Below are 21,995 nucleotides of genomic sequence, written 5' to 3'. Positions count from 1 at the left end.
CTGTCTCTAATCATTTTTTTCGACGTAAAAAGCTAAGTGCTTCAGTGAAATATGCCCTTTTGCACATGCACTCTTTTTTATTGCGGAAAAAAAGGAACATACTAATAATAACAATACAAATAAAAAATAAGTGATAGAATGAAATGAGAGAATAAATTAAATAAAGGTTCTTTCTTTGAAGTTGGAGAGATCAAAAGTGAATTAATTTTACCACAAAATCTTAAAACATACCTCTCTGATTTTATAAGGAATGCTACCTTTTTCAGGGATTAACCATGCTTTATATACTGAACACATTTTTTATCAAAAAGGCGAATAAAAATAGTTTTCCTCTCACTAAGGCAAAAGCATGTTTTCAATAAATGCACATAACTAGGAGACAACACAGAAGACTACACAAAATCATATATTCTTCATACTTCAGTACCAGCGTCTTTAAATGTACATTCACATTTAGTCATTCAGCAGATGCTTTTGAAGCGATCAAAAGAGCAATGAGACAAGTGCTATATTTTTTTATTATTATATAATAAAAAAGGACATTGTAGCTTGGTTATTGTATAAAAAAAGAAAAGAAATAGAAGCGAAAACAAAAAGAATAGAGAAGCTAGGGTTCGTTTTTTTTTTTTTTATTATTTTTCTCTAGCCGTGTTTTCGAACTAGTCTGTTCGGCTCGTGCACTCTGTGAAAGGTCAAGTCTGGCAGTGACGTCACGCTGTCTGCTCCGAGGCCCCGCCCCGCTCGCCAAACCCCGCCCCCCGCCGGTTCCCAGCCAACTTGGACTTGAATGAGCCGCGCGCCGCAGACGGCTGGAAAGTAGTACGAACCGTCTGGGAATAACACCGGGAATAACACCGGGAATACTGGAGCACGGCGGCCGGACGGCGGGACGGGGGCGGCGGGACGGAGGCCAAAGGAAAGCCGCTCCTGGAAGAAAGAAGCGTCGCTGAGGGAAGAAGAAAAGCCTGCGTCAATGTTTTCATTCGACAGCGCGCCGTGAAGCGATCGCGTCCGTCCGTTTTCCGCGAGGTCTCCTCAACGTTCAGCTTCATGGGTCTGACGAACGGAACCACCGACACCCACACCAATGTCTCCTGTACATGTAACTGCAAGAGATCCACTTCATTCCAGAGCATGGCGATCAGTGAGTACCGTCTTTGACGTTCCTCGCGAAACGATTCGGATCGCGGCGCCGCTCGAACCGAGGCTCGACTCGAATCGGCTTCTTTCGCGGTTCTTTTTTAACGGACGCTCGTACGAACCCGCGGCGTATTTGTGTCGTTAAACGGCGACATTTAGACTCGTTCTTTGTTGGGTGAGGTCTCGGATAAACTCCCGAGAAAGTTTTGACGCGGACTAGTTTAGGTCGAGTAAGGATCCGGTTAGTAGGTGAAGCGGTCAGTGACTCGATCATTAGCTCGCGTTACCTCACAGAATATGAATTATGACCGAATTCGGACACGCACGTGAACCTGGAGCTCAGGAATCAGATATATTTGTAGAAATACACAACAATACACCGTATACGTAAACTTTACGTTTTGCTTTTATGCCGCAAATCATTGTTCCATGAAGATATTCAGTACACTTTCTACCGTAAATATATCATTTTTATTTAATGATTTTTATTTATTTATTTATTTTTTATCTCAGATTTTAAAATAGTTGCATCTCAGTCAAATATAGTCCGATCCTAACAAACCAGACCAAAAAAAATATTTCAGATGATTTTATGTCCAGGTTTACGTTCCTCTTTAAAACAGAATAAGTATGACGTCTAAGTACTTAAAGGGACAGTACACTCCAAAATCACAATCTTGTCATCTTTTAACGCGATCTGTTAAACGTGAAATATATTCTGAATAATATTGGTAGCCATATTGATTTCATCCCTTTTCCCCTTATTGTGAAACTCTGATTAGTTTGGTGCGTTCTTCAAAATATCTTCAATTCAAACAGTGCAGAACAAGATTACTGTGAGCCGACCCTTTGGTTTTTATTGAAAGTCTCTGCTGGAAAAAAAGATCTCAGTATTTGGTTATAATGGGACTCGTCTGGCTTTAATGGAAAGTGATATGGGTTTCTGCTGGTCAACTTCAGTTGGTGGCTTGTTAAAACCAATAAATCCTAATGGAATATGTCCCAAAACGCAGTACAATGCTTAAAAGTGTGTAAGTGCATTTATAATGGAAACGTAGAAGTTCTGTGGCTTTATATTGTTGTTTTCGGTCTCCTCTCAGCGACGTAAAGATGTAATAACAAGCAGGTTTTCTCATGTGTTTGTTGTCCTCGTGCCGGTGTGTGTGTGTGTGTGTGTGTCAGACGGATGTGTGTGTGTGTGTGTGTGTCAGACGGATGTGTGTGTGATCCTCAGCTGGGAGTCGCCCGTCTAATTCTTAATTTGTAGTGACTAACTTATTGTTCAGACAGCTGCCCCCTGTTGTCCAGCAGACTCATTCATTCGTGGAATTCTCTCTGATTAACCGTCTTGCAAAATCTGTCTGCAGTTTGCAAGTAATCTTTTGTAAAGGAAAGGCTGAACAAATAACAAGGTGATATCAGCGAGAGCTCGCTGTCGTGGGAAAAGAAGTCTGTGCTTCTGCCTTCGCTTCGTCGTAAATAACGTTTTCCTTGTAATCGCAGCTTCTTGAAAACTCTATCTCTGTTTTCAGACGGCCGTGTTTGTCTAGACAGACTCTCAGTCATGATGTTCTCGGGAAAAGAAGGCAACGCTCCTAGAAATGTCCAGTTTATCGGGTTTAATTGAGTTTGCTGCTCAGGACTGAACATCTTGTTTCGATCATTTCTGTTGAAAAACTTTTTGAAAAGTCAGATTTCTCTTCTTCTCGCCAAGCCTGCGTTTTTTTGTTATAAAATGCAGCAAAAGCAGTTATAATGTGAAATATATTACTTTTAATTTATTGCTGTGATGCAGCATCTTCAGAAATCAATATTTATAAACAGACGAGTCATTTTTTTTCCGGATTCTTTGATGAATTGAGAGACCAGCATTTATCAGAAATAAAAAGCTTCTGTAACAGTTATTCACTTATTCCATTCAAAATCTTGGGAAGAAATTATATAAACTTCAATCAACCTTAAATGAATCAAAAGTTTCCATTTCTGTTTCTGATAAATGCTATTCTTTTGAATTTTTTTTTGCTCAAACAATCGTCTACTCAGCAGTTTTCAGTATAATAATAATAATAATAATAATAATAATAATAATAATAATAATAAATTTTTTGAGCAGCTAATCAGAATATTATTTCTGTAGGATTGTGTTAAACTGTAGAGTAGTGATGCTAAAAATTCAGCTTTAAAATCACAGAAATAAATAATTAAAAATATTCAAATAGAAAGCAGTTATTGTATAGTAATAAAAATAATTCATAATATTGCTCTTTGCTGTACTTTGGATCAGAACGTTGCGTTGCTTGAGAATTCTTTAAAAACAGTAAAAATCGTTCTGTTTTCGTGATTATCTCTCAAATATCTAGGTTTTGGTTTATTTTTGTGTTTGCGCCGCTTTGATTGTTCTCCCTAGACCCCGCCTCCTCACACGATTGGTCGATCGTGTGGATTGCCTGCACGCTATTGGTCGAACTGCTTTTCAGTAATTACCTTCAGCAGGTAGTACCAAAAGCACTAAACGAAGCCGGGACACTTTAGGCCTTTTAGAAATCCAGGAAGAAAGGATTTCCACGAGCGAGGCAGAATAAATAATCTTTGTTGTTGTTTTGCGGGATGAAGCTCACAGAAATGGTGCTTTGAGCAGATTTGAGGGTTTAACGTTTTCCCCGCTGTTATAATCGAGTGGGCTCTTTTCACCTTGGAGACAGATTGACGTCTGCGTTCGTGATCGCTGAGAGATTGAGTGACAGACGTCTGTCAGATATGACCGTCACTCAATCTCTCCTGGCGTCTGTGAAGAGTTCAATAAAGACTCAAAATATAAAAGCAATCCTGTTTTGCATTGTGACATCATTTTTAGACGCATTTGAACTTTGTTCCTGTCGTTTTTTTTTTATGGATACAGTCATGCATGATTTTTGTCAGACATCTATCATCATTATAGCAAGCGCCTCAAATTAAAGGAATAGTTTATTCGAAATTAAAGATTGTGCGATCAATTACTTACCTTCATGAACCTTCTGAACCGGCTTTCAGTCGCTCTATTTCATTTAGATATCTTCATTTGTGTTTTTGAAGTTTTGTTCTGAAACGGAGTGGGAGTTCATTTCTATTTTTGAGTGAATTATCTCTTTTTAACACTTGCCTTTCACAGTATTTGACAGGACGAAATCTAATTGCATCCCTTTTTACTGTAAAAAAAAGTCATGTCATATGGAAAAAAAGATACTATAAAAAGTTGATTTTAAATGCATCATGCCTATTTTAATATATACCTATTTCCATGCTGCTGCTGCAAAAAAATACACTGGTGATGTGTTGTGTTTTTTTAAAGTCAGTATTAATTTAACCAGCGGGGGAAAAAGTATTTTATAAAATATTACATCCAACTAATTAATATTATATATATATATATATATATATATATATATATATATATATATATATATATATATATATATATATATATATAATATATATAATATATAATGTATATGTTTGAATTTTTTATACCTAAATTAAATTCTAAGCATATGGTTTTAATTTTTTTTATATACTAATACTCATCATAGGATTCACTCGACGTATCACTTTGTTGTTTCTTCCTCTTGGTTTGAGAGTGTTTGTGGTCTGGTTCTGGGTTTTCGTCGCTGAGCAGGAAGGGTTAGAAACACACCGGAGTCGTGAGCGTGACACAGAGTCTGTACGGCAGCAGATGAGATGAGCGTTTGAGACGGAGGCCGGAGCGGAGCGTCCCTTCAGGGGAAGACCGGACGAGTGCTCCTCCTAACAGGATATTACAGCTGCCGGGTTCCTCTGATCCTTTGTGTTTTGTGACTCTCCAGGGTTCGCCGGTAGCTACTAGACGTTGTGGGCAGATTTGGCAACCGAACAGAAGTCTTTGTCACTCGTGTAAACAATGCGGTTGTCAATTATAATGAGATTGTTTGGATTTTGAAGAGGAACTGCACAGATCAGCTGCAGACGAGTCACGGGAAAATGTGTTTCTGCTCCCTGACCTCGTTTCACTGGAAACCGCTGCGGTTCCTCAAAGCTCCGGGATCATAAAAAACAGGCTTCATTTGTTCACTGGTAACGCAGGATGTACTTCATCCAAAAATTAAATATCTGTGATAATTGCATAACCTTGTGGGTGAATGAAGGCAATGAAGCCTTTACTCCAGTTGAAGTCTTCTTTAAAAAGCGCTTTAGGTTTCATCAGAAATATGCTCATTTCTGTTCAGATGACGAACGAAAGTCTAACGGATTTAAACTTTTTTTTAATGACACGAAGATCACTAAATGTTGAGAGATTTTTCATTTTAAGTTGAATTAAACCCTAAATAATTGTATTTCACATCATTTGCTCCCAGCGCTACGCAGTTTGGGGGAAAAATCAATTGCGATATTTGTTTTTTTGAAATTATTTTTTATTTATTTAAAATTTAATTTTGCTTTGCTTGTTAGTATGGCTGCAGATTTTACAATTTTGTGATTATTATTTTTTTTTAAATATGCTTGCAATTTTGTAATAATGATCTATAATTATTAGCACACAAATTACTAAAAAATATTACTATTGAAACAAATCAAAATCTCTATATTTACGAAATAATATGGTTTTACTAACTGTTTTGTGTTGCAACTGTAAAATTACAGTATTAAAATAAAATCAAAACGTTTTCTTCTCATTACAACTTTGGGTTTTTGTTTACATTATATAAAAATAAATAATAAATAAACACACATGCATGTATATACCTAAGAAAAAGTTGTTATGCTTATGTTAAATATATGTACACATTATTTGAATATGCACGTGTGTGTATTTCTATATTCTATTCTGAATATACACAGGAGGCTCAGGAAAACGTTTCTTTTGGATGTGATTAATCGTTTGACAGCGCTAGTTTCTGTCTGCTGGGAGTGAGACGCTGTTGATTGGGGCTCAGCTAGTTACCCGGCCTTGACCCGGTGACGACACAAACACATCTGTGATCAGGAAACACCGCCGCAGCACAGGAAGAGGAAGCAGCTGCGCCCCAGAACGACCCCGTCTCGTTCACCGTCATCGTACTGCTCCTCGAGAACCTGATCCCGTGACTCCAGAGGAACAGGAAGCGCTTCAGTTTCGGAGCAGTTGAGATGTTTTGGTATTTTTTGGACGGAAAGGTTTTCTAGTCGGCTAGGAAAGAGTAACGTGACTACAATTTACAGTAACTCTTTACCGCTAAGAAATAAATACAGTTTTAGAAACGGATCAAGTTTATTTGGGGAGCGTACAAATTAAGTTTCTACAAACTATTTGAGCCTCAATATATTTAATATGGCAAAATGTATTAATGCCGTGTGTCTGAGAGGTGTTGCAATTTAAATGTAAATATTTTAATGTTTTTGCGTAGTGTATGTAGTAGTGTAATTATATTTTTGGAGGGTGAATGGATTTTAAATGGCTGTGAAATATGATTTATTATTTATGAGCTGGAATAATTGTTGTTTTTATAGCTGTGGAGTGGACTTTACGGTTAGTGTGAAAGGGCTTTTATGGACTGATATTACGCTGTTTTTGTTCCTTTTGAAGCTTGTATGTGAAATCAGGTTTGGAGAGTGAGTAAATGATGACAGAACGGTGTTTTTTGGGCTGAGATGCTCCTCTTAGGTTCTTGGTTGATGTTTTAATGCTCCTCGTCCTCATGATAATTGCAGGGCTGCTTTGACTCACCTCCGCCGGCGTGTTTAGAGTCGGCTGACATCACCGTCTGAAGCACGCCTGTCCTGACAGTAACACAGCCTCGCTTCAAAACCAGCGCCGTTAATGCAGGTTCGGGGGTTGCCAGATTTGTGGCCTGTCCTTCGTCAGACATCATTCGCAGAGCACCTTAAAAACTAGCATCAGCTCTCAAAACCTGTCCATTTCATCACGCAGTTTAGACAATTTAGTCACACAGTTAAAGCACAAAATAAACACAAATGAACATCAGAAGGCATTAAAAAGGCATTTTTGGTGTGAGATTTTCTCTGCGTCTATATAGCGGACCAGTGGAGGGATTGTGTCCAGGACATGGGATATTGACCACAGAGAGTCAGGATCTCAGTTTAACATCGCTGCTCTTTGACAGTACAGTCAATAGGAATAGTAGTATCTGTAGTGTGTGTGTGTGTGTGTGTTTTGTCTGTGACCGCAGGCGAGGCGTGAGCGCCGTTATCTCTCTCTGTCTCGCTCACACGCAGCTACATGCCTGGACCGTGTGTGTGGTTTGGATCAGGATCTAGTTACAGAAGATCATGAGAAATTGTGAAACCTGTTTTTCTTCCGTTCCCAGTCTTGTGTGGTTTTTCCCTTTCCTCTCTCTTCCTTGTGCTCATCCAGCCTGTTTATCGGTCAACTCATAGTGTGAGTGTGTGTGAGTGTGTGTGTGTGTATGTGTGTATGTGGTTTTTGTGGTGTATGACAGAGGTATTACAATCTGAAGGTGGTTTATGAGGACACTGACAGTGTAAAACTTCTTAAAAACATACTACATGGTGTTTTTTTTTTTTTTTTTTTTTTTTGAAAATTTAAAAATGTAGTAGTTTCCTGTTAGGTGTAGAACAACAACACATACAGTCTGTACAGAATAAAAACATTACACCTATGAAGAGACACCAGAAAACATAGAAACACAACATGTGTGTGTGTGTGTGTGTGTCATGTAGACTACACTCCAGTAGTTGATATAAAATACATATTATAGATGAACTAGTCAACATTTAAAGTGGATCAAACCTTTCATCTAACTTTTTGCTACATTTTAAATGCTGACTGCTATATATATATATATATATATATGAAATTGAACAGTAAAACAAAACGGTAAAATATTATTAGTTTTTTGTGAATATGTGTTAAAGTGTAATTTATTATTATCTGATTAGTAGATTATTATTAAGTTGAAAACAGTTACGCTGCACAGTATTTTCGTGAAATAGTGGTGCACTTTATTTTTCAGGATTCACAGATGAATAGAAAGTTCAAAAGAGCAGCATTTATTTAACATGGATGTATTTTAGAACATTATGAATGTCTTTATTGTTCTGATAAATTTGATGAATTACTGATTCCTTAAACCCTCTTGCTTGGTAAATGATATGTGTTCAGTGTGATCAGTGATTTGCTGAGGCTGTCTGGATGGATGTGTGTGTACAGTATCGGTGTTTCTGTCACACACAGACTCTGTTTTAGTCTCCATTAAGAGCCCGTCCGAGCGTGAGAGTTAATGATGAAGCGGTCCAGGTGAAGGGAGATCTGGTCTGGACTCTGGATGCAGGTTTACAGACCTTCAGTCTCAGAGCCAGCGGGACGCCTGCAAGCGTGGAGCTGGTGTAGATCACCTCGGGTCTGGTGCTGGTTTTCTTGGTCTGTACCGACGCCGCTTTGCTTTGTTTTGGTTGAAGGTTCTTTTGTGTTCGGCGAGACTCACACAGACGCTTCAGTGTCTGGAGCCGTAAATAGCAGATGGGGTGTGTGTGTGTGTGTGTGTGTGTGTGTGTGGGAATATAGAGACACCCCTGAGACACACACACACTCTTGATTTCATTAGTCATTTGTTATGTCACGTCTGCGTCCGCTTTCCCAGCATGCTCTCTGTGTCTCATTGAACTTTCCTGACTAACCCCCCTGAGCAGCTCCGGTTATGACCGCGTGTGTGTGTGTGTGTGTGTGTGTGTGTGTGTGTGTGTGTGTGTGTGTGTGTGTGTGTGTGTGTGTGTGTGTGTGTGTGTGTGTGTGTGTGTGTGTTGACTCATGGGAATTCTTTTATCGGGAACTTTTGTCATCATCCAGACATAAGTAAGACTCAAATCAAATAAATAATAAAATAAAAGTTAAACACTTATCTTTCTTGTCCAAAATTGATATTATATTACATCCTTGTGTATTATATATATACATATATACCTTTTTTTATTTATAATTTTTTTTACACATTGTTCTATTTTTTTATGCATGAATTTATCATGTTATAATGCTTTTGTTTATACTTTGTTTGATTAGATAAAATCAAATGTTTTCTCAAATAATAAAAATATAAATTATAAAGAAAATCCAATTGTTATAATTTGTTACAAATTTAATAAATTTCTGTCATGATAATTATTTAGTCATACAAAAATATTTTTCTTGTAGTGAAGACCTTTGAGTTTCTGTGTGTATATATTATTTTTTTCCTAATGGTGTTTATGTCTGGGAGTTAGTTAGTCTCTTAATAAATTTCACCCAATATCTGTGAATAAAAGAATTAAAAATATTGGCTGAAACCTTCCACATTTTGAAACAGTTTAATGTAGGTTATTGTGTGTGTGTGTGTGTGTGTGTGTGTGTGTGTGTACATATATATACATATGTATGTGTGTGTGTTTGTGTTTTGGAGGTCACTTTAGTCTCACAGTCTCATCCGAGTCTTAATTACTGTCTTGATTTAATTCAGATGTATGTAAATGAGCATTTAGCATATTAGCCGCTGCAGCTGTAGGGCCGTCTGTGCTGCAGGGGTCAGAGGTCAGAGGAAGGACCAGCCCATCAAATAAAGGTCTCTGTGTGAGAGAGAAAGACTCTAAAGTCTCTTCCCATGATCCCCGTGTGTTAGTGAAGCAGAGAAGCTCATGTTCTGGAGTATGTGTCTCTGTTTCTCTCATTGTCCATTGTCTCTCTCTCACTCTCACGATATAATAATATAAATAAAATATCCTGATATAATTTAGGTTTTATTATATACAACACATATTTAACTCAAAATATATCAGTAAATATAATATAGTAATAAATTATTACAATAATAGTAAAAAATTATTAATTATAATAATTATAATAGGATTATAATGTTTAATATTATTATTTTCCCCCTGGGTTAGGGTTAACAAACATTTCGTTATTTCACTTTTTTTTTATTTATTTATTTATTGATTGATTTTTAAAATCAGCTGATTGGAGTGTTTGCGGTTTTATACAATTAGTGCTAATCAAATAAATACAGTGTTGACTGATAGTGTGAGTGTCCTTCCCTCAGTAGTGTGCTCTGCGTGACCTTTGCTCTATTTCATCCCGTGTGTTTGAGCGTGTCTGAGAAACGAGTCTGGGAAGTGTTTGCTGTGTGTGTGTGTGTGTGTGTGTGTGTGTGTGTGTGTGTGTGTGTGTGTGTGTGTGTGTGTGTGTGTTTCCATCAGGTTGTTTTGTCTGAGAACACAGACGGGTTGCTCGTGGTCACATGTGTGTGTTAGGGACAGGTATGATGTCTTCTTCTGTGTTTGACTTCAGGTTATCCTTTACTAAACCAACAAGGTACTGAATAACTAATACATATTAAAACTTAATATCAACAATATCATTTTTTTTAAAACTAGGCCTAACTAAAAGTGATACAAATAAACAAGAAAAAGAAAGTGAAGCTGCACGGTTAGCTTATATGAATGTTTTCCCGTCTAGCGTCACACGTGAAGATCCTGCAGCTGACGGATTATTTATATCCTGTCTGAGATCATTAAACGTACCGTTTGATGTCTGATTGTAATCCAGAAAGGTTTCTGTGTTTATGAAACACGTCTGACTAAAAATGTATTTATATTAGCCTAATAACTGCAGTAAACATGTCTTGCTCTTAATTAATTCATGCTAGTTAATACTTTTTAATGGTTGCATTAAATACAACGTGTGTATTGTAGAGAGAAGCATTACTAACACCTTACTAATGATTGTACTTGATTATTGGGAGTGTTCTACAAGAGTTTTAATTTATAGCTTTTCTTTGAATTATTTACCACACGATATGCATGCACTGGAAAGCACTTTTCACTGAACTAATCTGAAGCTGTGGTTGAAGCTCTGTGAGGAGCACGTTCTGGGGTTGTTCTGTGGAGCTGAGCGAGCGAATCATTCCAGCGTGATGAAGCACCGGCTGGAGTTTATCCAGAGCTGGAATGTGATTTTGCCGCGAGGCAGGAAGGTGCAGCTGAACACCGACACGACCGGAGCCTCTCCAAACACTCAGACAGTTTCCTTCCAGTGATCACTCCTTCTTACATGTGTTTTAGAGAGTCCTCCTGAACAATGATTCAGTTTTATTATAGTTCAACTATACCTCTCTCTCTCTCTCTCTCTCTCTCTCTCTCTCTCTCTCTCTCTCTCTCTCTCTGTCTCTCTCTCTCTCTCTCTCTCTCTCTCTCTCTCTCTCTCTCTCTCTCTCTCTCTCTCTCTCTCTCTCTCTCTCTCTCTCTCTCTCTCTCTCTCTCTCTCTCTCTCTCTCTCTCTCTCTCTCTCTCTCTCTCTCTCTCTCTCTCTCTCTCTCTCTCTCTCTCTCTCTCTCTCTCTCTCTCTCTCTCTCTCTCTCTGTCTCTCTCTCTCTCTCTCTCTCTCTCTCTCTCTCTCTCTCTCTCTCTCTCTCTCTCTCTCTCTCTCTCTCTCTCTCTCTCTCTCTCTCTCTCTCTCTCTCTCTCTCTCTCTCTCTCTCTCTCTCTCTCTCTCTCTCTCTCTCTCTCTCTCTGTCTCTCTCTCTCTCTCTCTCTCTCTCTCTCTCTCTCTCTCTCTCTCTCTCTCTCTCTCTCTCTCTCTCTCTCTCTCTCTCTCTCTCTCTCTCTCTCTCTCTCTCTCTCTCTCTCTCTCTCTCTCTCTCTCTCTCTCTCTCTCTGTCTCTCTCTCTCTCTCTGTCTCTCTCTCTCTCTCTCTCTCTCTCTCTCTCTCTCTCTCTCTCTCTCTCTCTCTCTCTCTCTCTCTCTCTCTCTCTCTCTCTCTCTCTCTCTCTCTCTCTCTCTCTCTCTCTCTCTCTCTCTCTCTCTCTCTCTCTCTCTCTCTCTCTCTCTCTCTCTCTCTCTCTCTCTCTCTCTCTCTCTCTCTCTCTCTCTCTCTCTCTCTCTCTCTCTCTCTCTCTGTCTCTCTCTGTCTCTCTCTCTCTCTCTGTCTCTCTCTCTCTCTCTCTCTCTCTCTCTCTCTCTCTCTCTCTCTCTCTCTCTCTCTCTCTCTCTCTCTCTCTCTCTCTCTCTCTCTCTCTCTCTCTCTCTCTCTCTCTCTCTCTCTCTCTCTCTCTCTCTCTCTCTCTCTCTCTCTCTCTCTCTCTCTCTCTCTCTCTCTCTGTCTCTCTCTCTCTCTCTCTCTCTCTCTCTCTCTCTCTCTCTCTCTCTCTCTCTCTCTCTCTCTCTCTCTCTCTCTCTCTCTCTCTCTCTCTCTCTGTCTCTCTCTCTCTCTGTCTCTCTCTCTCTCTCTCTCTCTCTCTCTCTCTCTCTCTCTCTCTCTCTCTCTCTGTCTCTCTCTCTCTCTCTCTGTCTCTCTCTCTCTCTCTCTCTCTCTCTCTCTCTCTCTCTCTCTCTCTGTCTCTCTCTTTCTCTCATTAAAGCATAGTTTGCATTGTTTACCGCGTGTTCCGCCCTCGGCGTGTTTGAACGGCGTTGCACAAACACACACAACATGTTCAGACGCATTCTTCCAGGCCCACCTGCACTAGACCAAACACACACACACACACACACACACACGTCTGCTTATCCAAACACACACACGTCTCAACCTTCAACTAACACAACCCGCTGAAGTCCCGTGACTCGTCTGAAAGAGCCTCAAACCCTGAACACACACAACAACGCCGACGAAATCAGATGATTGACGAAAGATGATCTCTTAGATTACGAGGAACTTTGATCATGTTCCAGTCTAGAACGTTAAAGCGTCACTTCACCCTTAAAAGAACATTTGATGATTTGTTTTGTAGAAATGTTCCTCAGCGATGGATGTGAATGGGAGTCTGATTAAAAACATCACAATGCTGATCTCTGATCCTGTTTGGTGATCTTGTGGTCAGTGTGTGTTTTCTGAGGACCGTCTGTAGGCAGTGTTTCCCATAGTCTCTTCTCGCCGAGAGACGGGGTCTGTTTCTGTCTTTGTCCCTCTCTCTGTGTCTCTCTGCTTTGTCATTCCCATGGAAATTTGCAAGCAAATTGTGTCACCCTGTGACCTCTCTCTCTCACACACACACACACACACACACACACACACACACACACGTTGCTACCACACCCACTCACCCGTCTGTGGCACTGCCGCTGTCAGCAGACTCTGTGTGTGTGTGTGTGTGTGTGTGTGTGTGTGTGTGTTGTGGTGCTTAATAGCAAGAACAAACACACACACACACACACACACACACACACACACACACACACGTACGTACGTTTATCTGGCCTCAACATATATACCTCTGTGAACTAACTAACTACAAGTGACTGTTTTTTGTAAAGTGTTACTCTATATACTGTATCAGCTTTATATATGATATATGCTAGAGGAGCTTTATATATTTTAGATATAACATTTTGTTTGAAATATAATTTTTTTCCAGTTAAAGACAGCCCTGAAAAAGGTTTTAACTCATTTCTGATGTCAGATTTGTTCCCAAACTGCAGCTAAACAAACACACACACACACACACACACACACCCCTCCTCTCGGTCTGTCTGGCTCGACTCTGACCGTGAATGACCCGTGAGAAAAACCCGGGGGAGGGGCGGAGCTTTGACCTCTCTTGACCCCTCATGACCCCTCCATCACCCTGCGTCTGATCTCTGAGTGTGTGTGTGTGTGTGTGTCGTCTCTCTGAACAGACGTCACAGCGTCAGAAATACAGCCTCATCGACTTTTGTAGTTTTTCATTGATTCTGCTGAAAGTATGACACCAGAACCAAAACCAGAGCGAAGATTATTGCCATAATGTTATAATAATAACGACACACATATTGTTAAAATTACTTCTTTTCTCAGCCAATAAATGCTAAAAGCAGTGTTGTTTTAGTATTAATTTAAGTATTGTAGATATCATAAATAGTGTTAACATTTAAATTTGTATTTTTAAAATTTTATTAATTTTTATTTGTATTTTAATTTTGTTGCAAATATTGGTATAAAGGTTTTGTGTGTGATTTTTGTTTTGTTTTAATCTGTTTGAAGCTAGCACTTGTGTAACTTAGCTTTAGTAAATTTCGGATGGTGAAACTTCAGTTAGTCATCAAAACAACTTGAAGATCATTTTTAAAACATTATTTTTTTCTGGAAAATATAAAAAAATATATATATATTTATCATTGATATTTATAGTTAACCAAAACACAAGTGTGATATTGTGTTTTGTTTGTGGATGCTAATATTTCAAGGTTTGTGTGTGTGTGTGTGTGTGTGTGTGTGTGTGTGTGTCAGCATATGTGTGCATGCGTGTGTGTGTGTGTGTGTGTCTCTGCGTGCGTGTGTGTGTCTCTGCGTGCGTGTGTGTGTCTCTGCGAGCGTGTGTGTGTGTGTGTGTGTGTGTCTGCGCGTGCGTGTGTGTGTCTCTGCGCGCGTGTGTGTGTGTGTGTCTCTGCGCGCGTGTGTGTGTGGGCGTGTGTGTGTGTGTGTGTCTCTGCGTGCGTGCGTGCGCGTGTGTGTGTGTGTGTGTGTGTGTGTGTGTCTGGCTCTGGGCTCGTGGCTCTCTTCACGTCCTCACCCCATCAGCTGTCTCACACTCTTTTTGTTTTCATATTCAAAACGGCCCGGCTCAGACAATTCAGTCTAGACCGGCGGCTCAGGCCGTCCCCCTCGTCCCCCTCGTCCCCATCTGCCCCGGGGTGTGTGGGAACGCAGGCTTCAGTGTTAGTTAGTCTCTGGATGGTCATCATGCAGCTCCGTGCGGCGGACGCGTCTCTCCCGTGTGTTCAGACCCGCTGCTCTGGTGAGGCTCGCTCCGTTTATTTCAAAGTGGATCGTTTCAGTCTAGCGCCGATCTGAAATGAACTTTTTGATCTTTGTATCTCTTTTGGGCTGAGAGCACTTTGAAAGTGGTTTAGATTGGTGTTAAAAAGTGAGTAACTAGATGAAGTGTAGTGTGTTTTATGTCCGCTGGGGTTGTCTTACTGTTGTTTTATTTCATTATTTTGATGGTTTCAGGTCAGTCCCTGAACATGTAAGTGTGATCAGAGAGTTGAGATCAGCTTTCTGTGTCTGAACTGATCTGACAAAATGCTTATCAAGCATGCAAAAATCTGATAGAAAGGTGTACTTTATTTAACAAAAGTGATAGTAAAGACAGTTTAGTTAGACAGTTTTTTTTGAATTTTCTTTTCATCTGTGAATCCTGAAAAATATAACGTATCAATAATCAGAAGTGTTTCTTTATCAGTAAATCAGTGTATTCTTCTGATTTCTGAAGATCACGTGACTCTGAAGACTGGAGGAATGATGCTGGAAACACACAGAAATACATCACACTTTAACACACATTCACTCAGAAAACAGCTGCTTTATATTGTAATAATATTCATTTATCAAATACATGCAGAAGAGACTTCTTTCAAAACATTAGAAAAACACCGGTGTTCAGAAGAAATGTGTTTCTCGTTCTGTGAAAACTTTAAAGTCTGGTCTAGTTGTTTTTTCACTGCTGTTAGTAGAAATTAAAGCTGCTGTTATACTGTTTTTTACTTTGTTCTTTTTGAAAAAAAAAATATTTTCTAAACCGTATTTTCATCTTTACTCAAGTTATCTCTGAAGATAGATATCTTGTCCTACCGTTAATATTTCAAAACTTCATTTTTGATTAGTAATATTCATTGCTAAGAACTTTACAGGTGGTTTTCTCAATATTTAGATTTGTTGTATTTTTTGATTCCAGATTTTCAGATAGTAGTATCTCCAGCAAATATCATCTGAACCAGACATCAGTGGAAAGCTTATTCATGCAGCTTTTAAATGATCTATAACTAACTCCAGGATCAAATATTAAGAATGTCATTATTCAGTGAGATTTACAGTACGTCTCTCTCTCTCTCTGTGTGTGTGTGTGTGTGTGTGTGTGTGTGTGTGTGTGTGTGTGTGTGTGTGTAGCCCAGCTGGAGTTTGTTCAGATTCTGGTGATCGTGGTGGTGATGATGATGATGGTGGTGGTCATCACGTGTCTGCTGAATCACTACAGACTGTCTGCTCGATCTCTCATCTCCCGCCACGGACGAGCGCACAGACGACACCTGCCCCTGCCGTCGGTAAGAAACACACACACACACACACACACACACACACAGAGACAAACACACTCACTCACACACACACACACACACACACACACACTGTCCGTGATGGCTTCATTCACACGCTCTGATGTCTGTCTCACTCCAGTGGAGTAAGTGTTCTAATTTTAGGTTCAGCTTGGTCACATTTTCATTGACTCACTGTGTGTGTGTGTGTGTGTGTGTGTGAGTGTGTGTGTGTGTGTGTGTGTTTGTCTGTCTCTGTGTGTGTGTCTGTCTGTGTGTGTGTGTGTGTGTGTGTGTGTGTGTGTGTGTGTGTGTGTGTATAATCATAACTCTGACCTTAGGTCATGTTTGCGTCGGTCTATTAGTCTAGATTCTTTATCAGTTGAAGTATAACTGGTTCTCAGGAGTCTCAGTAAAGTAATCCTGTCATCTAGTGGATGCAGATCAACTTCCTCTCAACAGACTGCAGTGTGTTACGATCAAACACGCTACGATTCATCATGCTATAGTAACTGAATCATGATCGAAACGGAGCCAGATGTGTGAGAAACGATGCTTTCGGAGTCTCTTCTAGACGAACTTGTGTGTATTTCACATCCTTTATATAAGAGTCTAAAGAAATCAAATGATCCGTGAATATGAAAGCTGTATTATGTGAGCAAGAGTAAAGTAACTAAACTCAATTTATTAAAGTGACTAAAGCTAATGAAAAGCTGTTAAATCACTAAGAGGAATGTGAGCCCGGTTGTTTAATTTATGTTTGTCCTGATCCTCAGGAGGGCGGTCTGTGGTCCTCTGATGCTCCCAGCTCTTCTAGTGAGGTAGGATTTATTTCATCAAGAACTGCATGTAAAGGGCAAAACTGAAATGGTTTAAAAAGAAATTGCGTTCAGAAATAATGTTAAATAGCATAAACGATATTTTAGTTCCTTTAGACACGATAAATACATTTGCACTGAAAAGGAACATGGAACTTAAAAATATAAAAAGTATTGAGCAAATGCTTTCGTGAGACACAACATGGATTATAGATGCCAAGCCTAAACAAATGTATTTAAAGTGAGCTTCAGGAAACAAGCTGTACAATTTTATTTAGTACAAATCCGTGCATGTTTTGGAGATTAAGATGATAAATAAACAAACACGGCCTTGCATACAATGAAATAAAATAGGCAATAAAATGTAAAAACTATTTAAAATGAAAATGTTTATACATAAAATATAATGCAGTGCTCGTTTAATAAATGTATTTTTTTTTATGTCCCAAACACAACTTTGCCTGGCGTTTATTTGAAGATTTCCGCATGCATTTTGAATCATTTCTAGAGACAAGCTATAACCAATCGCATTTGGCTTTTCATTCAGGGCGGTCTCCTCCTAAAATAAAGCTTGATTGATCTGCACGGTCTCACACAGGTTGTATAACCCTGTACTCACAGCAGGCCGTCTGTGTCCCGCAGGTCTACGCTCCGGACCGGGTGCCGGCGTATCTCCAGCGCGAGCGTCTCTCACGCTTCCAGCCCACCTTCCCGTACCTGCCTCACGCCATCATCGACCTCCCGCCCACCATCTCCCTGTCGGACGGAGAGGAGCCTCCGCCGTACCAGGGCCCCTGCTCCCTTCAGCTGAGGGACCCCGAGCAGCAGCTGGAGCTGAACCGGGAGTCGGTCCGAGCGCCGCCCAACCGCACCGTGTTCGACGGGCCGCTGGTCTCCGCTCCGCCGGCCTACAGCGAGGTCATCGGTCACTTCTACCACCCCGACGCTCTGGTGCAGGGCCCCATCCACAGCAGCCCCGGGGACGGCAGAAACACACGCAGCAAAGACAAAGCCAAAGCCCAGCACGTCTGACGCTCCTCTCCCGGCCTCCTTTATAGCAGAAAAGCTGATCTCACAATCGCACGCGCTCCTAGGGTTCGGGTTCCGCCGGTTCCCAGGTTCCTTTCAGACACTCAGATATCAAGCGTAGCGGTGTCTCACAGAAACATCAACAGGAATAGACAAATCAAAATTACATTTATGCCAAAAATCATTAGGATATTAAGTAAAGATGTCTCACCATAAATATATCAAAACTTTATTTGGACAACTTTAAAGGAGATTTTCTCAATATTTAGATTTTCAGACAGATATCGTAAAAAAGGAAAAAGATTAATTATTCAGTTTTCAGATGATTTATATATCAATTCAATTCAAATCTCATTTTTTAAAAAATGACCATTTTGCCTTTTTTTCGCTCCTGGGTCAAATTCATAATTTTTTTTTATTCGTTTATTTTTTTTTGTGAAACCTTTAATTTTGCCGAATGCTAACGAACACAAAAAAGAGCCGCGTGACTCTGGATGCACTGAGACTTTTATTTCAGTTCTGAAGAAAAAATACTAAACAAAATCTGGTGGAATTTCTGAAAGGAATAATTCCTGGGCTCACTCAAGTCTTTTTGAATCAATAATACAAAGACAGCTCCGTCTCAAAATGATTAGGTGGAATTGGAAACTTGATTTAACGACCGTTCTGGAAGAGGAGCGGTTTAGATCCCCAACCCTAACCCTACTTTATGGTTCATAAAAGGCTGTGAAATCCAGCAGAGATCTAGAAGTTTTCAGCTTCTCCTGCACCAGATCTCCTGCATCACCCCGACAAGAGAAAGTGCCTGACGTGATGTGCTTTTCCACGTCAAAGCCAGTTTTTACAAACAGATAAACGAGGCCCGGTTGTTTCCCGAGAGGCGGCGCTCTCAGACTTCCTATAAATATTTCCGTGTTATTTGTCCTCAGTGCTCTTAGTCTCTCTGTGCTCGGACTCTTCACAGCAAACAGAAACGCTTCCTTTCAGCCCGTGTCCCGGAGCGATGGAGGAGACTCGTCTTCCTCTTAACCCCAGTCTTGTGATTCCTCTTCTGCTAAACGTGCACGACCTCCTCGTGGGAGCTCTGCACGGCGTCCGACTGTTTTGGAGCAGATTTGGAAGCGTTTGTTGGCTTGTTTGTGGTCGGAGAGAGAGTTGAAGCGCCGTTAATGTACGTGTGTGTGTGTGTATATAGGCTACTATATAAATATATATACATGTATATGGAAAACAAACTTAAAAGCACGGTTTTAGAGTTATTTATATAAATGTCTAAAATTGCACTATTTTTATTATAGCGATACGACAGGCCTGGGCTTGGGATCGGTCCACAGATGGTGTGAGTTAGGGTTAGTGGGTTAGTGACTCCACTCCGCTTCACGGCTCGACTGAACAAATCTGAATCAGCCGTCGCTGAGAGTTCTAGAGATCAACGGTAGTCGTTTTTCAGCTAGATTAACTAGTGTTAGCTTCGGTTTCTTAAACGTACTTGCCTTAATTTTGTCCTAGATTCTAGAAACCTGAGTTCACAATCATTGATGTTTAGAACGCAAAGGATCTCTTCGGCTCGGGGTCGCACGCGGCGTCTCTTATAGCACTTTACCGACTCGTGGGAGGAAAACAATCGACGAGCGTCAGCCGCCGGGTTCGTCCGGAGTAAACCAGCGCTAACGCAAACCAATATGCAACTGCTCCCGGAGCGGACGCCGCGCGCAGAGCCGAAATCACGTCGTGGGTTCCTTCGGCAGAGAGACAGCCGCTCTGATTCGGAGTCACTGAATCAACGAATCTTTAATTCGACACAATCTCATTCACTCGCTGCCAAATAGTGCCTGCCGGTGACTCCCACGATTCGGCCTGCGCTCGTCCGTGCGCTCGGGGAATATCGGGTCCGATTTTGCCGCGTTCGGTTTTACTCCGGAGAACCGGCGCTAACAGGAAGTCAGCAGCTGGAGAGAGGAACTCGACGGCTTCTCTAGTCTAAAGGGTCGTTCTTTAGTATTTTAGTCGTAGATGCTCAGAACGATTCGTGTGATATTTTTTTATAAATTATATTCCACGTTACAGCTGCATAATTGACGTTTTGAATTCCAAACTAGTTAGTTGGTAACTAGCTACCCATGGGTCATTCTTTTATTATATTGTAGTCATAGAATGATTCATTTGCCGTTTTATATTTCTCGTTACAGCTGCATAATCGACTGAATGCAGACTTTTTGAATTCCACACTAGTTAGCCGGTAACTAACTAACCATGGGTTATTCGGTTTATTATATTTTAGTCATAGATGTTCAAAACGCAATTTCTATAATATGAATTCCATATTATAAGTGAGTAATCAGCCACATGCAGACTTTAATCTGGCTGTTCAGATACTCAAACTAGTTAGTGGTAACTAACCACACATGGGTAGTTAGTCAGAAATGTTCAGAAACACTAATTTGCCAATTTTTAGAAATATATATTCAACATTACATTTGGCCAAATGCAGACTTTAATCTGGCTGTTTAAGTTCAGATTTAGTTAGTTTGCAACTAACTAGCTGTGGGTTGTTCTTTTTATTGTCTTTTAGTTATAGATGTTTAGAATCATTAGTTTGCCACTTTCAGTAAACTGAAAAACTCAAATACTCTTTGAATTTACTAATGAAAGTGCTTGCAATAAGTTTATTTTAAATCAACGCTTAAATCGATTTTGTTGAAAGTTAGTCAGCTCAATTAGTTTAAATAAATGTAGCTTAAATAAATTGATTGCAAGAAAATTGTAAAAAAAAAAAAAAAAAAATGTAAATTCAGTGTATCAGTTATTTTCAGTGTAGATATTTTTAGATTCTATTGAAGGATTTGGCCGAAGGCAAACTTGAATTCAATTCCAAACTGGTTAGTTGGTAACTAACTACCTGTGGATTCTGTTAATGTGTTAGTCGTAGATGTTCAGAATGATTTGTTTGGCATTTTTTATGCTCTGTTTTTCAAATGAATGAATGTAGACTTTAAAGTGCGATCTAGTTAGTTGGTAACTAACTACCCGTGGGTCGTTGTCTCTCCAGCTGCGGCGTGATGTCTTCCCTTTAAAGAGCCGTTTGTTCCCTGTGAGATGCCAGTGTGTCACATGCCCACGTCAGCCAATCAGGTGGCTGTCGACAGGAAGTGACAGTGTATGCATGATGATGATGATGATGATGAGGAGGAGGAGGAGGAGGAGGATGTAGTTTAGTGGAGAGAGTTGCAATATACCGAATATTTGCCTTTTGATAACGTAGTTTGTGGTGTAGCTCGGAATAAAGATGTACTAGTTGTTTTTTGTTGTTGTTGTTTCTCACTTAAAGGTCATTTTTGTTGGGTTCACTCCTTAAACAGACGGCAGGTTTGTGCTCTAGTCCCTCGTTCAGGCTGAAGAATGGTGACGTGTGCCTTCCGGTCTCAGCGCAGACTCATACGTGTGTGTGTGTGTGTGTTCTACTTCTGTTGCCTTCGTGTTGGAAACCCCCTCGACTCCATCGGAAACCCCGAACATCCGCATCAGAACGCTTTGGATGCACTTTTGATTTCCTGAAATGAAGCACAAGATGAAACCAAACAACGGCTCTGGTTCACTGAGGCCTGCTCTTCTTCATCTTCACGTCGCTCGAGTCCGGCTGAACGAGTTCCTGGACTCTTAATCAAATCACCGTGAAAAGAGGCATTTCCAAAGAAGGACTTTCTCTCCAGCGATGGACGCTCTTGTGTTTCTCTGCTGTTGCGTTGCTTTGGGTTTGAACATGCCGTCGAACGCTCTGCGGTTGCAATATGAACATATTTCCATCGAGAATCAGTAGAGTTTAGTGACTATCGTCAGTGATGTCACTCTTTTATTTTTATTTATATCAGTGTTACTGGTGTTTCTCTTTGGGACAGTGTCTATTACACACCATCTTATACAATCTCATGCATTTCAGTTAGCTGCCAATTATACCAATAAAACATTTTATAAAATACTCCTGTTTGTTTCTCTTCGGTTATT

The 21,995-nt window shown here is 40.1% G+C and overlaps 1 protein-coding gene across 2 annotated transcripts; it reads left to right on the top strand.

The window, feature by feature from the left end:
- The first annotated feature begins 665 nt into the window (after window positions 1-665).
- pmepa1 (prostate transmembrane protein, androgen induced 1) lies at window positions 666-18,275 on the top strand. 2 transcript variants are annotated; one of them, XM_043232145.1, is made up of 4 exons: window positions 682-1,144; window positions 16,001-16,155; window positions 16,923-16,967; window positions 17,607-18,275. In XM_043232145.1, exons 1-4 carry the CDS (start codon window positions 1,051-1,053, stop codon window positions 17,994-17,996), a joined length of 684 nt encoding a protein of 227 aa, XP_043088080.1. In that variant the 5' UTR covers window positions 682-1,050; the 3' UTR covers window positions 17,997-18,275. The 2 variants fall into 2 exon arrangements, with proteins under 2 accessions (XP_043088081.1, XP_043088080.1); XM_043232146.1 differs by lacking the exon at window positions 16,923-16,967 and having other exon boundaries at window positions 666-1,144.
- Window positions 18,276-21,995: the final 3,720 nt, after the last annotated feature.

The sequence above is a fragment of the Puntigrus tetrazona genome, unplaced genomic scaffold (assembly GCF_018831695.1).
Source record: "Puntigrus tetrazona isolate hp1 unplaced genomic scaffold, ASM1883169v1 S000000513, whole genome shotgun sequence".
NCBI lineage: Eukaryota > Metazoa > Chordata > Actinopteri > Cypriniformes > Cyprinidae > Puntigrus > Puntigrus tetrazona.
Note: the sequence above shows the minus strand (reverse complement) of the source record. Positions and strands in the feature narration are given on the sequence as shown.